Source organism: Hyaena hyaena, unplaced genomic scaffold (genome assembly GCF_003009895.1).
Source record: "Hyaena hyaena isolate Hyena2069 unplaced genomic scaffold, ASM300989v1 scaffold_374, whole genome shotgun sequence".
In the NCBI taxonomy this organism is placed as follows: Eukaryota; Metazoa; Chordata; class Mammalia; order Carnivora; family Hyaenidae; genus Hyaena; species Hyaena hyaena.
This window is the reverse complement of record NW_024081007.1, coordinates 348,557-369,594: the sequence shown is the minus strand read 5'-3', so window position 1 is coordinate 369,594 and position 21,038 is coordinate 348,557. Positions and strand designations below refer to the sequence as shown.

At 37.1% G+C, this 21,038-nt stretch overlaps 1 protein-coding gene across 1 annotated transcript in view; it reads left to right on the top strand.

The window, feature by feature from the left end:
- The window catches only part of MARK1 (microtubule affinity regulating kinase 1), a 103,825-nt gene that overhangs the window by 49,442 nt on the left and 33,345 nt on the right, over positions 1–21,038 (top strand). Inside the window, exons 5-10 of the mRNA XM_039250604.1 lie at positions 4,400–4,448; positions 5,460–5,525; positions 9,272–9,342; positions 14,660–14,716; positions 18,554–18,790; positions 18,877–18,996. Coding sequence (XP_039106535.1) covers positions 4,400–4,448; positions 5,460–5,525; positions 9,272–9,342; positions 14,660–14,716; positions 18,554–18,790; positions 18,877–18,996 — 600 coding nt within the window. The remainder of the gene's footprint in view (positions 1–4,399; positions 4,449–5,459; positions 5,526–9,271; positions 9,343–14,659; positions 14,717–18,553; positions 18,791–18,876; positions 18,997–21,038) is intronic.

Genomic DNA, 21,038 nt, shown 5'->3' with positions numbered 1-21,038 from the left:
AAGTCTTGTTCAGAGGAGGGGGGCCATCAGGGAAGCAGACAGAGGAGGCCTGGATGGTATGAGCAGCTACGGTGAGAGCACAGGGGATCTCACGGGGCCCCTCCCCTGCCGGCACGCCTCGCAAGTCTGGGCAGGGGCCGCATCCCCTCGGTCCTGCCTCTGGATGGATTCTGGTACCCCCTGGACTTGCTTCCCTCTGCTGACCTGCGCACCCCACTTAGACCAACCACTCAGACCAGCAGCCTCCCTGACACCCCTAAGAAAGAAGTGAGGCTGTGGGACCTCTGGCGCCCTCTGCCCAGGGCCTCCAGCGCTGCTCATGATGTTTGATGAACGATCCATGTTCACCACTATCCACAGGCGTCTGGTATTGTTGGAGATTGGGACAGGCTCAAAAATTGGCTTGAAAAGACTCAGGAAAACAACCAATTAAGAAGTGGTCAAATGATCTGAACAGATATATCATCAGAGAAAACCTATAAATGGCAAATAAGCATATGGAAAGATGACCAACGCCATCTGTTATTAGGAATTGCAAATGAAAACAACAGTGAGATACCACTACACACCTATTAGAATGTGAAAATCCAAAACACTAACAACACCAAACACTGCTAAGGACATAGAGCAACAAGAACTCTAACTGCTGGTGGGAATACAAAATGGTATGGCCACTTCGGAAGACAGTTTGGTGGTTTCTTATAGAACTACACGTACCTACCATAAAAATCCACCCGTTCTTCCTCCTTGGCATTTACCCAGATGAGTTGAAAACTTATGTCCACCCAAAAACCTACACACAGTTTATGGCAGCTTTATTCATAATTGTCAAAACTTGGATGCAATTGAGAGGTAGGTTAATGGATAAACTGGTAATCCATACAGTGAGATATCATTCAGTGCTATAAATACTCTGTTAAGTCATGGGAAGACATGGAGGAAACTTGAATGTATATTACTAAGTGGAAGAAGTCAATCTGAAAAGGCCACATATTCCATAATTCTAGCTATATGACCTTCTCAAGAGGTAAAACTATGGAAAAAGTAAAAACGATTAGTGGTCACCAGGGATTTATTGGGGGGGATGAGGATGAAGAGGTGGAGCCTGGAGGATATTTAGGGCAGTGAAACTATTGTGTGTGATGCTGTAATGTCGGATACATGTCATTTTACATTTGTTGAAGCCCCTAGAAACCCCAAGACTGAAACCAAATGTAAACTATGGACCTTTGGTTAGCATGTCAAGAATATTCATTATCGCACTGATTGCAATAGTGAAAATATATAAATAAGTAGAACAGCATATAAACTGTGGTTTCTGCATGTAAGGTAATGGAAAGTGTCAATTAAAGTAAATGGACCAGATCTATACATAACAGGGATAGAACAAAGACACATAATGTTGAAGAAAAGTATAGGGAGAACGGGGCGCCTGGGTGGCTTAGTCGGTTAAGCGTCTGACTTTCGCTTAGGTCATGATCTCGCGGTTTGTGGGTTCGAGCCCCGCGTCGGGCTCTGTGCTGACTGCCAGCTCAGAGCCTGGAGCCTGTTTCAGTCTGTGACTCCCTTTCTCTCTGACCCTCCCCTGCTCACGCTGTCTGTCTGTCTGTCTCTCTCTCTCCTAGAAATAAATAAAAATATTAAAAAAAAAAAAAAAAAAGAAAAGTATAGGGAGATATAGTCAATGTGACTCCACTTATATAAAGTTTAAAACACAAAAAAGTAACATTGCTATTTATATATGCACTATAGAAAATTAATAATAGTTTATAGCTTGTTACATACCAGCATTAGGGTAGTGGTTGTATCTGGGGTGGGAAGGAAGAAGAAGATAGAGATGGTACTCTAGCTATGACTAGAATGAGTAATGTCTTAATATTTTATTAAAATTTGTAATTAAAAAAATCTCATTAAAATATTGCAGAACATTAACATAAGTTGTTTGACCTCGGTGGTGAATACAGAAATACATGCTAGATTTGTTTCTGTACTTTGTAACAAATTTGAAATATTTCATAATTCAAAAATGAATGAAGAACATTCATTCCAGGCAGAGGGGGAAGAGTTTGTGCAAAGGCCCTGAGTAGTGAGGGATTTTAGCAAGTTCTGCTGAGAAAGGCTGGTTGCCTTAAGTGAAGCCCATCTAGGAGACCTCTATCTGGGTGTCATCTAGTGTCATGAGATAAGCCTGGCAGGGTAGGCACAATCCTGATTTTCAAGGCCTGGTAGCTCATGTTGAAGATTATGGGCCTGGTCCTAATGGCACTGGGAAATCACCAGCGGATCTCAAGTAGTGGAGGGCTGCACAGGTAGTGGATTGGAGGATGGAGGAGAGAAAGGATGCAGGGTGGATGTGTAGAGACCGGTGGGATCCCGTGTGACAGTGTTGTCTGTAGAAGCTGCCAGTTGGGAGATGAATTTGGGAGGTTGAGTCAATAGGTCTTGGTGATAGACCTGACGTGCAGACTTTGGGGAGACATGTAGTTAAGGATGACTCCAGAGTTTCTGTAATTATGGAGGAGAGCAAGGACGAGATTTTTGTGGTAGATAAACCTTAAGTAGGTTTTTCCTTGGTGTGAAATTTTTTGAAACGTATCAACACATTATATTCTGTTTTTAACTTATGTTAAAATATACGTAAGATTTACCATTTTAATTATTTTTTAAACTTGCGGTTCAGTGGTGTCAAGTACATTCATATTATTGTGCACACATCTCTACCGTCCATCTCCAGAACTTTTTTCATCTCCCTAACTGAAAACTCTATACCCATTAAACAGTGAAACTCTTTGCCTCCGTCACTTCAGGCCTGGGCTACCTTCTGTGTCTGTTATTTTGACCTTATTCTACATACCTAATATACATGTGGAATCATATGGTATTTCTCCTTCTGCATCTGGTTTATTGCATGTAGCATAATGTACTCAAGGTTTTGTTCTGTTGTTTTTTTTTTTTTTTTTTATCTTACAGTGTATGTCAGAATGTCCTTCCTTTTTTAAGACTGAATATTATCCCAGGCACCTGTGTGGTTCAGTCCGTTGATTGTCAGACTCTTGGTTTTAGTTCAGGCTGTGATCTCGTGGTTTGTGGAATCAAGCCCTGCATCAGGCTCTGTGCTGACAGCGCAGAGCCTGCTTGGGATATTCTCTCTCTCTCTCTCTCTCTCCCTCCCCCTCCCTCCCTCCCTCCCTCCCTCCCTCTCCCCCTCACTCACACATGCTCTCTCTCAAAATAAAATTTAAAAATATTTTTAATTAAAGACAGTATTATTCCACTGGATGTACATACCACATTTTGTTCATCCATTTATTCACCAGTCAAAATTTGAGCTGCTTTTCCCTTTTAGCTGTTGTGAACACAGGTGTACAACATGCCTGTTTGAGTCCCTGCTTTCAGTTCTTTGAGGTATATACACTTTAACCACATCCTTGTCGAGACTTGCTGTTTTCTGGGGTTTTTTTTTTTCTGTTGTTTTTTATTTAATAGTAGTCATCCTGAGTCTGGAGGGTTATCTCATATTGAGGTTTTGATTTGCGTTTCCCTATTAATTAATGATACTGAGCATCTTTTCACATTCTTTCTGGCCATTTGTATATTTTCCTTGGAGAAATGACACCTCTGAAAGCATTAATTTTAGATCATGTGTCATAATATAGACGTTTTTTGAATATCATCAGTTGGCTCTTCTGTTTTCTTGAACTGGATGCTTGATTTTGAACGTAACGTGTACTCAAAAGGCAGAGAGGAAAAAAAAAATTCCAGGTGACACTTTGGAAAAATGGGCCCTGTATTGTGAAATAAAAGGAATGTAATTTTTAACATTTGTGTTTCAGGTGACTTGTTTTCAGTATGTTTTGGTTTTATATAATGTGGTAAATATATTTTTATTGTCCTTTGCTATTATACAAGTCTCCTTAAAAATGCTACTGAAAATAGTCTTGTTTCTTTTTCAAATTTTTCTTCATGTAGGTTTATATCATTTAATCCTTCATAAAGTGCCTGATCAACCAGTAGAGATGACTAAAGCATCAGAACCATCTCCCCCTCCACCCCCAGCCTCCAAGGACTCTTGGTTTTGAGTAATCATGTGAGGGAACATTTAGTTTCATTTCCACAGTACTCTTTTATTGCCAATAACGAAGAGTAGTCAAATAAAAATGTAAGTTTTATTGTATATGTGTATTCACACACATGTACACATGCAAACAGAGCCATCTGAGTTCATCTCATTATAATTGTCCTGAAAATCAAGTGACAGCAAAATTAGAGGTGAATTTGAGAAACAAATCTCTTGTTTCTTTCTTAGCTCATTACCAGGATCTTCTAGTTCTTGTATGAAGATGAATTTCTTCAAGTGAATGGTTTTAACAGAGATATGTCTACCTGTTTTCTTTAACAGTTGTTCCGAGAGGTACGAATAATGAAGATATTAAATCATCCTAACATAGGTATGAAATTTATATGTTCAATTAGTGATGAAGTATATTCGTCCATTTGAAGCTATTTGAAAAGGTAGAATTTTATGGAAATTGAAAGCTGCAAATGACTATTTTCTATTACCTTGCTGTCTTGAGCTCTCCACTAAAAATATATATATATGATTTGGAGTTAACATATAAATATTTTTTGTATCTCCTTGCTAAATTGCTCTAAATAGATTGCATGCTTTTGCAGTATTTATAAATGAATTCCAGATAATTTGATAATATGCAGTTGGGTTTGATCATAGGGCAAAATAACTAATTTGAATTTGAACAAAAATAGGGTTGATTTCAATTTTAGTGAATTTATTCCCATAAGTTCTGATTTTCCTCTACATTTACGAATAAATATATTGATTACACATAATATATGAAGTTATTGGATTATAAGAAGTAAAAAGTAATTCTTCTTTTAGTCTGCTCACTTTCTAAATAGTTGTTTCTTTCACATTTAAACATCTTATATTTATTAGAGATATTAATGTGATTATTTGTGGTATATAATTTCAGCTGTGTAAGTCTGATAATTTGGTGGTGTTTTAACCAGAAACTTTTATAATAGCACACAGTTATAGAATATTTTTGTTTCTGTACCAAAGATTATTCAACATCTTATAATGCAACATACATATTATTATAATACAGTCTCTAAATTTTTAAGCTTTAGTTAACATTTATTATTCGGATTTTAAGCTTCTCCTTTTTATTATATTATTCTCATTAGAAAAAGTAATGATTTTTTAATCCCAGAAACTTAACTCTTTTGACCCAATCATTGGTTCCAAATCACTTTGTGTAAGTAGTTTTCTTCCATAGTAGTAACTACCTTTGAGAGAATTTTTCAGTTTAAAATTATAAGTAATAATTTTTAGGAAATACTCAGATTTCCCACTGGCTTAGGATTACCTTAAATTTTCTTAAAGCATATCCAATATATGCTAACAATAACAGAGTTATATTTCTCATTTCTTTTTTCAGTAAAATTGTTTGAAGTTATTGAAACGGAGAAGACCCTCTATTTAGTCATGGAGTACGCGAGTGGGGGTAAGGATGAGAGGCATGGAAAAGTTATCTTTGATGATAACACCCAAAGGTTCATTATAACACTTATGCTTTCACTGTTGCTAATGAATGTATAGTTTTATTTAAAATGCCTTTAAGTAGTATATCTTAAGGAAAATTCAGTGTTTGGTTTCAAGACCTATTGACACTACATTTAAAAGTTGGATTTTTGGCTTACATAAAATTGCCTAAAGACATTTTTCAAAGCTCTAAATTTGCATTGTTATGAATGTTTTGATTCTCTTATCTAGATATTATATTATAATATATCATATTATTGTGATTAGAAACACTTGGCTATAAGGAAATCTCAAATTCACAATGTATGTAATAAAGTTTAGTAAAAGTGTGTTTTAGGCCAGATGGATGTTGGTCACATATGGCAGATTCTCTATATACATGGATTTTCAAGATAATCCATAATATATTTCAATTTAAACAAGTGTCAATTTATACATGTTATAAGGTAGAGGCCTGAGTTTACAGAGAAGTAAGATGCATGTGTAGGATATAATGTATACTCTGACTACATAGTGTCACAAATAGGAATGATTTTTAAACACTGGTATATCATAAATCATTTTCATCTTTGGCACTTTCCTACAAATGAGAGATATGATGGTCACAACAGTAAATTTGAGGCATAGAACTTTCTTAGAAACACATTGAAAAGTTTTTGAAGCTAAGTCATTTAATAAGTAAAAAAGAATGCTTGAAGGCTTTAAAGAATTGAAAAATTAAGAATTTAAGCAATTAAAAAAGAGGAGAGCAGCAAAATTATGTAAACCCACTGTGGCTAATTAACTTTTTTGCTAATCAGTAGTAAAACTTAGGGTTGAATTTAGTTTTGAGTCCTTTTAACTAATGTATTGATTTTTATGTAAGTAGAATAAAGAGGATTTATTCTAGTCTATTGTACCTAAACTATGTATGTTTCTACTGTTTCTTAGATTTCTGAAATTGTGCTATAAATATTACATATATTTTAAAAGCTTTTTCAGGTTTTAATGCAAATTGAAAGTTTTAGTAGATTTGGTTTTTTGCAAGGCCTTTTCTCATCCTGGAAGTATTTTAATGTAGTTTTTTTGACTTAATGTGAAAACCTGTGTCATTAAGGTTTATTATTATAGGATTTTTAAAAAATATTAATACGGCCATGTGAATTTGCATAAGATGTAGGTCTGTAATAAAATTAGTGAATGTACAGATACCACATAATGAACTATTTCTCTGTCTATCCTTTAGCTAGATTTTATATAACAATTTGTCAGCGTGGGAACCCTGGGTGTTATTTGTAGTTCACTTAGACTCTCTTTCCCGTTTGGTGATCTAAAGTCTAGAGAAAGAGACTAGGCATGCTTTGACATGAGAAATTACAGACTGCTAAAACTCGGTGGATGCTTCCGTTTTTAGGAAGGTCCTCCACAGGGCTGTGTTAATATTAATATGTATGCCAGTTAACGATTAATGGTAAGTACAGTCAACTCTCTATTGGTGCTAATGAAGGGGAGCAGTGGCTGGAGTAATGGAGAGCAAAGGGGTCATCACTGCTCTCCTTGAGTAGCATAGGGAGGAGGGGCCGTGGGGTACAGTGTACAGAGGTGGATACTGGAGTTCAGCCCAAACCAGGTGCTCTCTCATTCAGTTCTGATTTCTAGCAATAGGTTTTCTTTGAATCTTGCCCATTAGTGATCCTCTGACAAAAACATCATGGTTCTGTGATGGTAAATCTAGAATCATCTTCTTGCCTTTTTACTCTATAAGTGGCAAGGTAATGTTTATAATCAACACTTAATATTTTTCCTCTGAAATTTCTAGGTATTTTAGGATTGAATCTGACATAAATTTGAGTCAGACAGCTGCTTCTTTGTCAGGAGTATTTAGATCAGCTGATTCTGGTTCACTAATTGGAGTAAAAGATGTTTGGTAATTAAGTAGGCAGGGAACTCCTTTATGATTTGGAACTACATTTAATCCAAAAGAACCTATTAGAAGTATGTGTCGGGGCTGTTCTGGAATGGTGTGTTTTCTTCTTTCGTTCATGCAAACATTATTTATTAAATGTTCACGATGTACCACATGTTATTCTAGGTGCTGGGAACACATGGGTGAGCAAAGACAAAGTCCCTGCCCTCAAGAAAATTACATTCTTTTGGGGAAGCAAGTCATGAACAAGCAGTATATAATAAGTGAAGGACTAAGTCTTGTAAACATCTAGGCTGTGGATGTTCTAGGCAGAAGTTAAGAGCAGTCCAGATTTTTGAATTCTTGCATATGTCTTTCCCAGACTAAACTCCTGTGTTTAGAATTAACCACTGTGATGGGCCTATTGGAACATCCACTCTTCTGTTTTCATCATCCCGTTCAGTCATTTAAGTACGCCTGATACCGTGTGTTGTCTGACATTGTAGATGTGTTAGTTTCATCTGACATACGTCATTACATATTTGGTTCTTAATGTTTTATTTACATCTGAGGATTGATATTGCATATATATATATATAATTTTCTGTATACTGAGATACAAATATGTAATTTATTGAGTGCTTACTATATGCCAGTTACTGTGCAAAGCACATACATTATTTCATTTAATCCTTTTGTAACAGCCATGTGAGATAGGCATTAAACAGAAACGGGGTCTTAAAAAAGTTGAGAAGTCTTCCTTATGTGTCTCCCAATAGCTACTTAGGGCTAACCCGGGATTCATAACAAAATTGGTATGATTCTAGAGTTTTTAACCACTTAGCTATATTTATAAGAACTCCATTAGCCATTTTATGAGTTATAAATATACATGTACATATGGTATCAATTAAGGACATTAAAAATAAATTTCTCCCTTATATGGAGATATTTTATTTTTAATGTTGTAACTAAATAGTAATTAAATTTTTTTTTACTAGTATTGACCAGAGAAAAATGAAAAAAAAAAAAAAAAAAACCTTACACACATGTAAGGTAATCCATGTTAAGTAATGGATCTAATAGGAAATCCATGTAAAGTCATGGACTTAATAGGAAATGCCCACAGTTTCTAGTTTGAATTACTTCAGCCAGTATGTATTGTCTATCCACCTTGTGTTCTGTCATGGGGATGGGGCGGATATGATCATTGAAGTGCATTTGTAGTAATAGCAGATGCACACTGGATGATTTGAGTCTGCATAAGTAGTTAAGTACCGAAGTAGATGAAATAAGAACAGTGAGACGAGCATAATCAGAGTTTAGGAAGGAAAAGCATGAAATCAATGTGAATGGAACAGTGAGAAGGAATTTGACCAAGACTCCAATACAAGTAGAATGTGAAAGAGAGAGAACCAATGGAACGTGACTTTTGTTACTTTGTTTGACACGTAGCCCCCAAATAAAATGCCAGGGTAAGTTTTGTTTGCTCGTGCTGTGGCTTCCCTTTATTAGAACGCATAATAAAGAGTTGACTGTATTTTTGTGTAACACTTGAAATCAGAAAGCAAGTTTTCTTGGTTATGGTTTTATGACTTATTTTTTAAAACAGTTTTGCTAAATCATAAGCTGCTACAGATACTCAGTTCTATGTGTAATTTTTTCCTTTTTTCTACTCACGTAATAGTTTGTGATTTACGTAAAACTCTTAGAAAATTGTGGGCCAAAACCTTCTCTAAAAACAAGGCAAGAACTTGACATTGCTTACATTGTTAATTGAAAATCTTTGTATATTTTACTGCTGCTTTACCTTTCTGATTCAGGTGAAGTATTTGATTACTTAGTTGCCCATGGAAGAATGAAAGAAAAAGAGGCCCGTGCAAAATTTAGGCAGGTATGGAAAGTAGTTTTTAACTTTGTTTTGCTAATGTTTTTAGTGGAATACAATGGACAGTATAACAAACTGGACTTCAGAGTACATGGTATTTTAAAAAGTGCTCTCTTGTACTTTTTAAAGAATGGGAAACTTGAAAAGAAATTTGTTCTTCCTGAATTTAAATTTAAAACAGTTGCATATGGTTATTTTTAGATGATGCTAAATAGTGAAATGTTTATAGGTAAGACTCAATTCGTTGATAGTTTTGGAAATACAGACTAAACTAAGATAGAAAAGAGATATTTAATCCTTTATCCTAAAATTATTATCAAGTATTGTTAGCTTAATGTATGCAGGATATATGCATAGTGCTTAAAGACATTATTCTCTTTTCTTTTGTCATTAAAGATGTCTTGATATTGGAACTCATATTTTTGTAGATTGACAAACTGTGGTCAATTTTATTTAGTCAAATAGGCAAGAAGCCTTACAAATGTGGGAGAAGAATATGGTAAGATGTTTGTATTTCCAGTTCAAATTGAGCATGACTTTTTATAGAAAATATAAATTAAGAAAAAGTAATTTCAGTTCATCTAGGATTTTTACTTCTAATTTCTAGGAGTAAAGTGATTAAAGTTAGCACACTTTATAAATGATGTTAGAAGTGACAAATTAATGAATTGTAAATTGTTCATAAAATTTATGGAAGTAAGATTGCAGCAGGCAATTTGCTGTGTCCCAGGCTTTCCCTTAGGGCATTTAAAATAGTTCAGTTAAAACCAGCTCAGTACTTCTTCTGCATGGACGCCCATTCTCCAGTTAAAAGTCTGGGGGACACTGAACACTGACACAGGGTCCTCCTGTAAGATATGTTATATGTATGTTAGCATTCAAACAATTTGAAGAAGTTAAAAGTTCTGGAGGAGAGAGAAGAATAAAAACCTTTTTTTAACATAGTGTTCTCTAAACTTACTATGAAGTGAGCTTATTTTATAAAACTCTGTTATCGCAATCCCACAGAGTCATTACTTTTTGGAACATAAATTGTGAAATGCTTTATATCAAAGATAGGCATAGCCCTTTTATTCGGGACGGATTTCTAGAAACATACATCCTAAAATGTCTGAAATCTAAAGACAGCTGATAATGAGGACGCAACATTGAAGAACTGGACCTGCTATTCAGGGCTCTCTGGCCCTGGGCTGGACGCTCACCTTAAGTTAAGCTCTGGTCATCACTTTATTTATTTTTTAATGTTTCTTTATTTATTTCTGAGAGAGAGAGAGACAGCATGAGCAGAGGAGGGTCAGAGAGAGAGGGAGACACAGAATCTGAAACAGTCTCCAGGCTCTGAGCTGGCAGCACAGAGCCCGATGCAGGGCTCAAACCCACAAACTGAGATCATGACCTGAGCCGAAGTCAGACGCTTAACCGACTGAGCCACTCAGGCGCCCCTCTGGTGATCACTTTAAAAGCCATTGTTCTCTCAATATCGGCCATGCAGTTGTGTAGTTAGTAGCCGACCAGCAAGAAAATTACAGTTGACATTAAATGTTTCCACTGGGATCTTAATGTATATTTTATAGACTGCTGCTACTCACTCTTGTTCTTTTTAGTCAGCTGACTGTGGCTGTGTCTGTTTACTGAAATCATACTGTGTGGACAAAACTGTGTTGGGAACTGTATGGAATTAGAGAAGGTGACAGTGCCTGCTGTTATAAAGAACTGCCCATCTTTACTGATGGGTCGGAACAGGATAGGAGGCTAGAACGTAGATATTGTCATAAAGATCCACATAATTACTAATGGGCTCGTTTTAAAATAGTCTTGAATTATTTTTTGAAATCCATTTCATAGTCTTCATGTTGTATTTAAAATGTAATATAATAGGAAATATTTTCTTTATAATTATCCATTTATTATAAATATTAAATGTATTTGCTATCCATTTGTCTTCCTTCAGAATTAAAAAGGTAACTCCTATTTTTTAAAACCAGTGATACATGCACACACAATTTTGTAGTCATTTGACAAAAGGTTATATTTTTTAATTGTTGGATTGAAAAATATTTTCAACAATATTTGTTTTTCAGTTTGCTTTTGAGGTACATGTTTTTCTAATAAATTTAGTTAAGACAAGAATTAATAAATGTACATGTATTTTTATTTGCTCTGTATCACGAAATTACTTTCAAAATTTTTAACAGTTTGGGAATGTACTCTATTAGCAAGTATATACGTTTATATGTCCTTGACTTTACTGTTAAGATATACCCAGAGACAATTTAAGAGCACTTTAGCAGTCATTGACCACACAGTGCCTCTCTATTCCTGAAGTTTTGAGGGCCTAGGAGAAAATCATAGTATTGATTCAACTCTTCCAATAACAGTAACTTAAAGCTTGGGAATTCCTGACTCAATTGTAAGTTAATTGCAAAGCAACCCAACATTTGCACCTCATGGCAAAACACTGACATGTCTGGTTTTGAGGGTCAGTGCAGGGCTGATTGTAAATCGTGTTTTCAAGATCCAAAACAGAACAATCACAAGGAAGTTCCTACATCCCACTTAAGGAGGTACAGAATATTTGGGGAATGGAAGGATCTGGCCATAGAAGAATACAGTAAAATTGAGCCTTGTGTAAAGGGGTCCTTGCAGTGAGTCAGACAGAAGGCAGAACTTCTCTTTTGTGGCAGAAATTGTACCTGCTAGATAAATTTAGTAATACTATAAGCCACCATATTTAATTGATAGAAGCCAGAGGTCATAGTGTTTGGGGAAAATGAAACATTTAATACAGAGCATTCTCTTTAATTATCTTTCCATTCTTAAGATTTTAAGGCTCAGGAGATTTTTATTGCAGAAACGCCTGTAGAACTGCTTTCATAAAGATCGTTCTGTCTACTGTGAAATGCATGTTTCGTAACCAAATCATGATCTGTAACATGCCTTCTTCACTGTGACCAAGTCAGAGTGTCTTGGAAAGCAGTATTATCAGCAAATTTCTATCATCCATGATACACAAATAGCCTTATAATATATTCATTAAGATGTACTAATATTGGGTGTCTGGGAGGCGCCTGGGTGGCTCAGTCAGTTAAAGCATCCGACTTCAGCCCAGGTCATGATCTCATGGTTCGTGAGTTTGAGCCCTGCATCAGGCTCTCTGCTTTCAGCACAAGCCTGCTTCAGATCCTCTGTCTCCCCCTCTCTCTGCCTCTCTCTCTCTCTCTCTCTTTCAAAAACAAATATTTTTTAAAAGATGTATTAATATTTACATATAAGTGTTTATATTTCTTGGCTAATAAACATGTTTTAATGAAAATTGGATATTAGAAATGTAAAGCATGTTAAGAAAACTAATACAGATATTCATTACAAGATTCTGCTGTATTTTGGGGGATTTACACTTCAAATTGATCATAATCATTCACAACTGCTCTGCCTAAAAACATTTAGTCGTTCTGTAGTACCTGCTTAGTTTGGAATTTGGAGGTTTTTACCAAACCTGTCAACATTGACTCCCACTCTTCCCATTTTCCCACCTACTTTTCAAATACATTGCGTTGTCTCAACATCAGTACATATCGCCCCTTACCCCTCCCTCCCCGTCACCAGATCTCATCCTGAAATACTTAGTACCGCCATTCCAGGATGGCTTCGATCGAATACCACCTACTCCAGGCAGCATTTCCAACTGAAATTGTTCTTTATGTGATATGACTACCCTCACTTCTTTGTACCTCTGCTTCTATGATCCTGCCTTGTATTATGGTTGCTCATAGACATGTAAAATATACACATATATTCTCCTAATGAGACTTTCAGCTCCTTAAGGGCAGGCTCCATGTCGTGTTCATTTTGTATTCCCCTAGCAGCCAGCACATTTTCTCGCACATAGCAGGTACTCAATAAACTGTTGAATCAAAAGTGAATTTAATTGAATTACATATTGCTCATTGTGTGTTGATTTTACTTTGAATTCGTGTTTCTGTCTGAGCCATGTTAATGTGCATTAGAATAATTTTATAGTGCTGAACTATCCCATCTCACTTCTGCTTTGAACTTTTTTTAACCCATATTTCTCTTAACATGGTCATACTTCACATCATCTTTAGACTTTTCAGAATCCCATTTCTATCTCCACTCATAAATGCCTGACCAGTATTCAGCATGTGTAGCCTGTTTCCATTTAACTGAATCCACAGAAGTGAATGTTTTGCTGTGCATTAAAATGGCCTTCCTCCTGTACCTCAAATATCATTACATGTACAAAATAGTTCTTTACTTGATTACTATCCAATTCTTTGAACTTCTTTATTTTATGGAGTAAAATAACTATCATAGAATCGTTTATAACCTATTTCTCATTTGTATCTTTGGTTCTTACCATTGGGTTCCTCCTTGTTTAGTCTTTGTTCCCAAAGAACTCTATGTAATGGTTAAAAATGGTGATTGCAGGGGCACCTGGGTGGCTTAGTCGGTTAAGCGTCCGACTTTCACTTAGGTCATGTACTCGCGGTTCATGGGTTCGAGCCCCGCGTCGGGCTCTGTGCTGACTGCCAGCTCAGAGCCTGGAGCCTATTTCAGTCTGTGATTCCCTCTCTCTCTGACCCTGCCCTGCTCACGCGCTCTCTCTCTCTCTCTCTCTCCTAGAAATAAATAAAACATTTAAAAAAAAATTTTTAAAAAAATGATGATTGCATACAAAATCTAGCTACAGGGGTGGAATACTTTGTCTGACCGACCTACTAACAGCTTTAAGATCAAATTTTATTTTTCTGTCTTTTTTTTTTTAATATTTGGGTTTCGTTTTTAAGGCCGAACAATTTTCCCATTTCATTATATATATAAATAGACACAGGACAATGCCAGATACCCTTTGATAGGTTTCTAGTAAGTTGGCCTCACTTAAAAACCATGCCTTGAACACATTTGATAGTGATTCCTAAAACAGACTGATTCATGTGTGCCAAAGCTCTTATCTCAACATTGGATTAAACCATTTGATCAGAACTGCAAATTGTACACACGTGATCAGATCAGCAGAGAAATCTCACAGCCCACAGAAATCTTCATGGACTCTGACAAAGAAATATTTTAGTGTCTTTTAGTGAGAGAATGCTGCTTGTCTACACTGGAAAAAAGTGAACTTTTCCTCATTTTAACTTGAACATAGGTAGTTTTCAGAGCTGAAAGAACAGGGAAATTATGAAATCATTACTTTGAACTCTGAGGTGGTCATTTATCTAAGTTGGAGGTGATCATTGGAGGAAAATTGCAGTGTTTTTACCATAAAATAATTTCACATCTTTTATCCAAATATTTATTTTAGATTGTATCTGCTGTACAGTATTGCCATCAAAAGTGCATTGTTCACCGTGATCTCAAGGTAAGCCACTGATCTTATAACAAAAAGTCTAAGTCATTAACAGATGCTTTGTAGTAGGAGAGCCATTATTTTGGTTGCTTAATTGTGCCAGGCTCTATCCGAGGAAAGTGGTTTTTATGTGCCTCCTAGCAACTTCATGAAAGGCAATATTTCCACTGAGAAAATAAGGAAAATTCGAATTAGGAGTTACCTGGCATTAAAGGCTAGAGGATTGGATTCACCATTAATAAGCTTGTTGTAATAGATCAATGTGGAACTTTTGTTCCCATCTGAAACTGCCTAAGATCTCGTTCAGCCTGAAGGAAGGTAGAGCACGAGGTCGGGTTTGTGTGCTGTGCGCCAGCGTCCAGTCTCTACATTAAAGCTCGAGGGAATGGGAAGTCTCTCAGTGTTCTTGCGAGCATCCAGCACAGGTGATGAGTATAAACTAGCATACTTTGGAATAAGGAATGGTGACGGTCAGGAAAGGTTTGTGTCCGTGAACGTGGGAGCACGGATGTCTCTTCAAGGTACTCTTTCACTCCCTTCGGATCCATACCCAGGAGAGGACTGCTTTCGGTTTTCTGAGGAACCTCGGTCCTCTTTTCCATAATGGCTCCGCCAGCTTACATACCCACCAGCGGTGTGCAGGGCCCCCTTTTCTCTGCATTTTTGCCAACACGTCTTATCTTTTATACTTTTGATGATAGCCTTCGTAACAGGTGGAAGGGGTTCTCTCATTGTGGTTGTGATTCACAGTTCCCTGGCGGTGAGTGATGTTGAGCACCTTTTCATATACCTGTTGCCCATTTGTATGTCATCTTTGGAAAAATGTCTATTTAGGGACTTCTCATTTTTTCATCGTGGTGTTTGGTTTTTTGCTACAGAGTTGTAGGAGTTCCTTGTATATATATATATTTTTTAATATTTTTATTTATTTCTAGGAGAGAGAGAGAGAGACCGCGTGAGCAGGGGAGGGTCAGAGAGAGGGGGAGTCACAGACTCTGAAACAGGCTCCAGGCCCTGAGCTGGCAGTCAGCACAGAGCCCGACGTGGGGCTCGAACCCACGAACCGCGAGATCATGACCTAAGCGAAAGTCGGACGCTTAACCGACTAAGCCACCCAGGCGCCCCCCTTGTATATTTTAGACATTAATGCTTTGTTAGATGTAGGGTTTGCAAATATTTTCTCCCGATCCATAGGTTACCTTTTGTTGATTCTTTCCTTTGCTGTGCAGAAGCTTTTCCATTTGATGAAGTCTCATTTAGTTTAGTTTTAGCTGCCTGGGCTTGGGTGTCCTATTCAAAGAGTTAATAATCTTGTACTGAATACTGGGAAATTTGCTAAGAGAGTAGATTTCAGATGCTGCCATCACACACACAAAAATGGTAACTGAGTGAGGAGGAGGTGCTCTGTTAACTAGCTTGGCTGTTGTAATTATTTCACTGTGTATGTATATCAAGTCATCGTGTTGCACACCTTAAGCATATATACCATTTTTACTTAAAAATATAAAATAATTTCAGGGGTGCCTGGGTAGATCTGTCGGTTAAGTTTCCAACTCTTGGTTTTCACTCAAGTCATGATCTCACGACTTCATGGGTTCAAGTCCCATGTCTAGGCTCTGCACTGGCAGCGTGGAGCCTGCTTGGGATTCATTCTCTCTCTCCTCTCTCTCTCCCCCTCTCCCCCCTCACCCTTTGCCCCTCCCCCACTCATTGTCTCTCTCAAAATAAGTAAACTTAAAAAGAAATTTAAAAATATAAAATAATTTTTAAAAAGGAAGAAATGGTGTGACCAAATAGGTGTGCTTTTTTTTTTCTTAATGAAAGTAGAATGTCCTGGGGCTATAATATTTGTCTTTTTTTCCCTTTGTCTCTCTTCTTCCAAACTGAACATTTCATTTCTCCTTACGTAAGAGTCTGTTTTTCTTTTTTATACTTTTTCCCAGGTCTGTTTTTCTTTTTTATATTTTTTCCCAGGTTCGTGTTATACTTAAAAATCATGTCTTGAGCAGTTATCAAGAGTCTAATCCCATATTCTGGCCCCCATTCTTCTGAGCTTGTGGATTTTCTACTGCTCCCAAATTTTCTTTCTCCATTTCCTCCCACAGCTATTTCAGTGAGAAATCACTTCCACAAAGAAAGAGAAAGTAGAGGAGTGTTCCCCTGGCTGTATGTTTGATGCCCAGCGTATCATCTCATTTCTTATATGGAAAGAAATCTGAAAAACTAAAATCATGTTCAGCACCCAGAGGTTCCCTCCAGTCTGGGGCTTGGGGTTTCCCACATGCTCCTAGAGTGGATCTCAGACCCCCTCCAGCTCTGCTCTACCGAGGCAGCCCGCACACTTTGGCCTCCATCCAGACATCTTCATAGTCTCCAGAAAGGTCCAGCTTGCTCACACGTGGCCCCAGAAATTTACAGTGACCAGGCTTTTACATCAGAATATCAGAATAACCTGGTTTTGTCACACCAGCCAGCCCGTAAATGTTAGGATTTAATATAAATGTCTCAAATTTATGTGCTGTTATAATATTCATGTCAAAAATGATGCCACATTATTATCACATATTTTTGGGTGCTAGCCGTACCTCCGGTTTTCAAAACGGATCTCCCATGCTAGCACACCTGTAAGAGGGAAGAGAAGGAACGTGAGGGAGAGAAATGCTGCGTGGTGGGTAGAGGGCTTGGGTCTCCCCGACGTACAGAGAACTCTGCTTCTTATTTTAGCCTAATTTTAATCCTTTTTGTGACCTCACACAGCACACCTACAGCGTAATTAATAATTTCCTTAGTCTATTGGTTATAAAGGAGTTTGAAACGAAACATGTACAAAAGCAAAGCCTTTATTGAATTGCTTGTGTTTACAAAAGGCACATTTAAACCTTTTTTTTTTTTTTTTTTTTTTTTTTTTTTTTTTTTTTTTTTTTTTTTTTTTTTTTTTTTTTTTTTTTTTTTTTTTTTATGATTCTGATTTAGGATTTTGGAAAACCAACATCTGAAAACATGGGGGTGGAAATCACTGCTTTCTACCAAAATATACCTCCAGAAGAAGAGAATCTAGTTTTAGAGCAGCAAAAAGAAACTTAAACAAGAGTTAGTGGAGGCTGTATTGTATTGTTTTGTTTTACTGAAAGAACAGAACTTTGGTGCGGAAGCATTCTGTCAGAGAGGACAAAAGATTGAATTCAATAGTGCAGAACCCCCAACCGCAGTTATTTTACATACACTCTTGAGCTTTGCATTAACCAGTGATGCCCTATTAAAATAGAGCACTTTGAGAAAACTTGTTGGTTGTTTTTTTTAATGTTTATTTTTGAGAGAGAGACAGCGTGAGCAGGGGAGGGGCAGAGAGAGAGGGAGCATAGAGTCCAAAGCAGGCTCCAGGCTCTGAGCTGTCAGCACAGAGCCTGTTGCAGGGCTGGAACTCCAGAACCGTGAGATCATGACCTGAGCTGAAGCTGGACGCTTAATAGACTGAGCCATCCAGGAGCCCCTAAACTTGTTAGTTTAAGCCCAAGAAGGGATAGTGTTATGCCAACTTACATTTCTTGAAATAGGTCCTGTTAAGGTACAGTTCCAGGATGTTTCTTACAGTGAAGAAAAAAATGGGTTTAAAATAACTAAACAGGTGCAGAGACTCCTCTAGAGGACAACTCCCCTTACAGCACTCAGCCTTCCATGGGTGTGATCCTAACACTTATGCCCTGACACACCATCCCGGGCTTCTAAGTCTGATACTGCGCTTCAAAATGAGAAGCAAGAAATACATGTTTGAGATCTGAAACAGTTATGATGAATATTTTGTTTTGCGTAGGCATTTACACTGTCCTTTCTTTTTAATTTTCCTCTCAGGCTGAAAATCTTCTCCTTGATGCTGATATGAATATTAAAATTGCGGACTTTGGTTTTAGTAACGAATTTACAGTTGGGAACAAATTAGACACGTTTTGTGGAAGCCCACCCTACGCCGCCCCCGAGCTTTTCCAAGGCAAGAAGTACGACGGGCCTGAAGTGGATGTGTGGAGCCTCGGCGTCATTCTCTATACGTTGGTCAGCGGCTCGTTGCCTTTTGATGGCCAGAATCTGAAGGTATCTGTGAGATTCGGTACTAATGTTTTCTCTCAAGCCCGATCATTTCAGTAGCCAGTTAGGAGAACTCTCTTTGCCTTCTTAAGGAACTACGGGAGCGAGTCCTGCGAGGAAAGTACCGTATTCCCTTCTATATGTCCACCGACTGTGAAAATCTCCTGAAGAAATTATTGGTGCTGAATCCAATAAAGAGAGGCAGCTTAGAAGTAAGTAATTTTTTGTATTCCACCTTTAAAGTTTAACAATTAAAATCTTCCGAGAGCATTCTAAATAATTTTCCCCCTGTGGTCTTTGTGGGGTTTTTTTGTTTTTGTTTTTGTTTTTTGGCGTTTTGTTTTCTAGAAAATTGGTGAATCATGTAATTTGTTTAGTGCTGGGGAAGGTGCCATGATTCCTTCATTACTCCAAAGTTGTCATGGCCGGTTTCTTTAACGACTGTTATTTCTTCTTTGTCCTGTGGTGAACTGTTAAATTAAAACAACATAAAAATAGGAATGGAATAGACTTTTTGTGGGAGAAGGAGGAAAACCTAGCCATTCAGAAATTGCTCCGTGTGGGAGCCTTGTATACAGCAGAAAATACTGATATTTCAGATAAAAGAAAAGGTAGTGAAAGTTCTAATCCAGTAAATGTTTCACAACCATATCTGACGTTAGTAACTGACATTAAAAATTTTTAAAGAAAACGCTCAATATCGGTACAGAGAATTTACAGTTTAAGTAGGACGTACTGGAAACAGGGATTTCATTTCTTAGCACACTGCTGTGTTGCCTACATACGTTCCACGTGTGAGGTTATTTGTAATAGATGCTATTGTGTTGTTATAAATATACTCCATACGTTATAGCCACATAACATCAGAGGTTCACAAAACCAAAATGTCTAAGCTTTTTTCCTTCTGATGCCACAGTTAAACCACTTACTTTCTAAGGATTTCACCCGCCTGTTTTTAAGAATGATATTTTAGCCTGTGCTAAGATCATTTCAGAGATCCAGCACGTATTATCCACTAGTACTTTCTTGTCTTCATTTCTTTGCTGTAATAGATGGGGTCGAAAATCTAGGGAATTACCCTTGTTTAAACTATACATTTCAGGCAGCAGTGGGGCTGTCTACCACGGTCTCCACGCCAGGGGGCCGGGCAGCCTTAGAGGGAGTCGTCCCCAGACAGAGCTCTCAGGGCATTCTGGGCCTTGTAACTTTACCTCCACAAATATTTTCCACCAAAAGGTACAGTAGGTTTTGATAGAAGTTAAGGGATGGGGACTACCATTGGGAAATCATTTTCAATGATTCACTTTATACCAGTGAATCAAATATCAGATATTTGTTACTAACTTATTTGTTTAAATGTGATTACTTCCTTCCTATAATTTTTGTGGGTTTTTTTTTCCTTTGAGGGTAAAAGAATATGTTATCAGTGTTTTCATAGAGAGGCCTGTGAAGTAGAAAAGCCTTCTTTCATATTATTACTTTTCTAAAATTATTTTTAACCATAATTCATAGAAAGTTACATGAAATAGTGAAAAAAAGTTAGAATTGTTGACTCTCCTAGCAGTTCTAACATTTTATGGCAACAGGGGCAGCTGGCTGGGCTCAGTCAGGGGAGCGTGCTGACTCTTGATCCTGGGGTCATGAGTTCAAGCCCCAGGTTGGGTGTAGATCTTACTTAATTAACAAAAATAAAGACTATTTTAAAAGTAAATAAAATTTCATGGCACCTTAAGTCTTTCTTAATCCTGCTTTATGACCCACTTTTATCATAGGAACCTAGTTTTCCTGAATGTCACTTAATAAAAGCTTCATACTTGAGGCATCTGCTCAACTAACTAAAAGAGCACAAAGAACATACAAAAATGATTATAGATGTTACAGATCTCTTAGACCGTGTATATGATGTACTCAGTCACTTAAAGATGATTCATTTACAGTAGCCACGTATTTAAGTCATTCATCCTTAGCATTAAGATGCAAAGGATTAAAGTATTGAAATTCTGGGTTGAATTTAAAAGCCCAGTTATTATATTAAAACATTTGATCATCAGCATCTCAACATATGTATTTGAGTTTGGCTGGGACCTTCTGTTCCTGGCCTATCAAACCTAAGTTTTCCAGCCACAGAACCATGAGCCTACATTGGAAATATTATCGTAATATTGCAGATATCACTATACAAAGGCTAGTTCTCAGAAATAACTTTCCAGAGAAACCTGACACCACTTAAAAATAAAAGAAAGATTTCTAATAC